Raw genomic sequence first — 2,038 nt, forward strand, 5'->3', positions numbered from 1 at the left:
GCAGGACATACCTAGAGCAGAAGGCACAGTAATACAAAAATAACTCCTGGATAGCTAAGCAGTTATTCACTTACTATCTGTAATCCCATATCCTGTGCCTGCTGGCTTCACATAAACAAAAGAAGAGAATGAGGGAGACAGGTTTACTTAGTCTGGAATAAAGAAGGCTTGGGAGGGAAGAGTTTAACACTAAGTTGTCTTCCACTACCTGGACAGAGCCAGATTTTTCTTACATGTACACAGGAAAAGGACAAGTCAAAGCAAGGAAAAAGCTGTTCACAGTCATGATTAAGTTCAGCCCTGGCACAGCCCTGAAGTGGCAATGCAACCTCCAGCTTCAGAAACTTCCTAAATCAGAATAAATGCCAGCCTGAGCACCCTGATGAAACGAAGTGCCCAGTCCACCAGAAGGCACTGACAACCAAGTCTGTCCAATTCAAACGATCCCCAGAGGGTTTGTACCCAACCTGAGCCCTCTGAACTAGACACAGCTGTCCCACAGCCACCTGCAGTGCAGCTTCTGTGTTCTGAGCAGGGCCAGAACCGGGGCTGATCCAGGCCCAAAGCTGGCTGGAGCCTGCAGAGCTCTATGGCAGACTAAAGTTACTGGATAAGTTCACCAGCCACACTTCATTAAAAAGCGCACAGCTGCTCAGAAAGAAAAGAAGCTTCTTCACTAAAACCTACTTACCAAAGTTTGTGCAGGTCTTCACTACTCTTGCCCCTTAGCTGCTTTATATTCCATGAATCCCCTGTAAAAGATAAAAAACCACCATTAATTTAACGGAACAAAGTTCTCTTATTCTGGAAAATAAAAAACGTGCTTCTATTAGGCTCAGCTGACACAACAGTACAAAGACCACTTTTTAAAAAAATACTACTGCTTGGACAGCCATCCTCGAGGATATTCAGCTTTGCTTTTAAAACACAATGCAAAAAGGCAACTACACGCAGTGTTTATCTGTGTTTGTAAAAGGCTGGGAATAAGGAAAGCTGTAAAATGAACCTCTACACTGGACTAGTTTTCTTCCATAGGACCTACATTTCATCAAAGCACACCTCTTCTGTGACACACTCACTTCAGAGCAAGGCACAGGATTTACAACAAAACATTTTGCTGCACAATTGCTATTTACTTTCATAAACACTGACTACACACAGGAAAAATTAACAGGCATAAAGATGCACAAGTGGATGTATGTACATATACATAGAAAAGTAAGTTTTATGTAGCTGTGAATACTCCCTATGATGCAAAAACCCCAGATTTCAGCTCAAAGATCACTATCAGAAATGCTAAATATAACTCACCAGACTTTACACTTTTTTCCCCCCAGTTTCCTGGATCATCAAAAAACTCCTCCAGACCCCTCTGAGACACAGTTGTGTGCAGGAACTTCACCTGATGGAGGGGCTCAATTTTTCGTAGGTTCTTGTGGTACAGATTCAGCACCATTCTGCATAAAAGTTAGAAGGAAAACTTTGTATGATAAGAAAAATAATATTCCGCTAAATGAGAATGTTTGTTTCATTCACAAAGGCACAGGTCCTACGGACAGGTGTCGGGGGAAAGGCAGGGGTTTGCTTAGCCACAAAAATGTCATCTCGGTGTTTTCTCCTCCCCGTCATCTAATTATCTAATTTTCTATACTCAGAGATAATGAACAATTAAAAATTAAGGAGTAAGTTTGAGCTATGCTGTACAAGAGTAGATCATAGAATCACAGAGCTTTTAGAATTACAAAGGGCCTCTGGAGATCATGCAGTTCAAAACCCCTGCCAAAGGAAAAGGTGACATAGGAACGCATCCAGGGGTGTCTCCAGAGAGGGAGAACCCACGCCCTTCGTCGTGGCCTCAATGGCAAAACCTGTGGACACACGGGAAAGCACAAAGCCCACCCACGCTGGAAGCACCGGCACAATGACTGCAGGACTCTACAGGCACAGGGAACCGCGTTATGCTGCCCTTACACGGTGCCTGCGACCACGCACCACCCTGGCTGGCGGAGCCAGGACACAGGGACACCGGGACACACGG

The 2,038-nt window shown here is 44.4% G+C and overlaps 1 protein-coding gene across 1 annotated transcript in view; it reads right to left on the minus strand.

Annotated features, from left to right (window-relative positions):
• Window positions 1-2,011, minus strand: part of MRPL47 (mitochondrial ribosomal protein L47) — a 3,916-nt gene extending 1,905 nt beyond the window's left edge. The window contains 2 exon segments of the mRNA XM_017726922.1: window positions 670-752; window positions 1,312-2,011. Of these exon segments, the coding sequence (XP_017582411.1) occupies window positions 670-752; window positions 1,312-1,456 (228 nt within the window). The 5' untranslated portion in view covers window positions 1,457-2,011.
• Window positions 2,012-2,038: the final 27 nt, after the last annotated feature.

Source organism: Corvus brachyrhynchos, unplaced genomic scaffold (genome assembly GCF_000691975.1).
Source record: "Corvus brachyrhynchos isolate BGI_N302 unplaced genomic scaffold, ASM69197v1 scaffold162, whole genome shotgun sequence".
NCBI lineage: Eukaryota > Metazoa > Chordata > Aves > Passeriformes > Corvidae > Corvus > Corvus brachyrhynchos.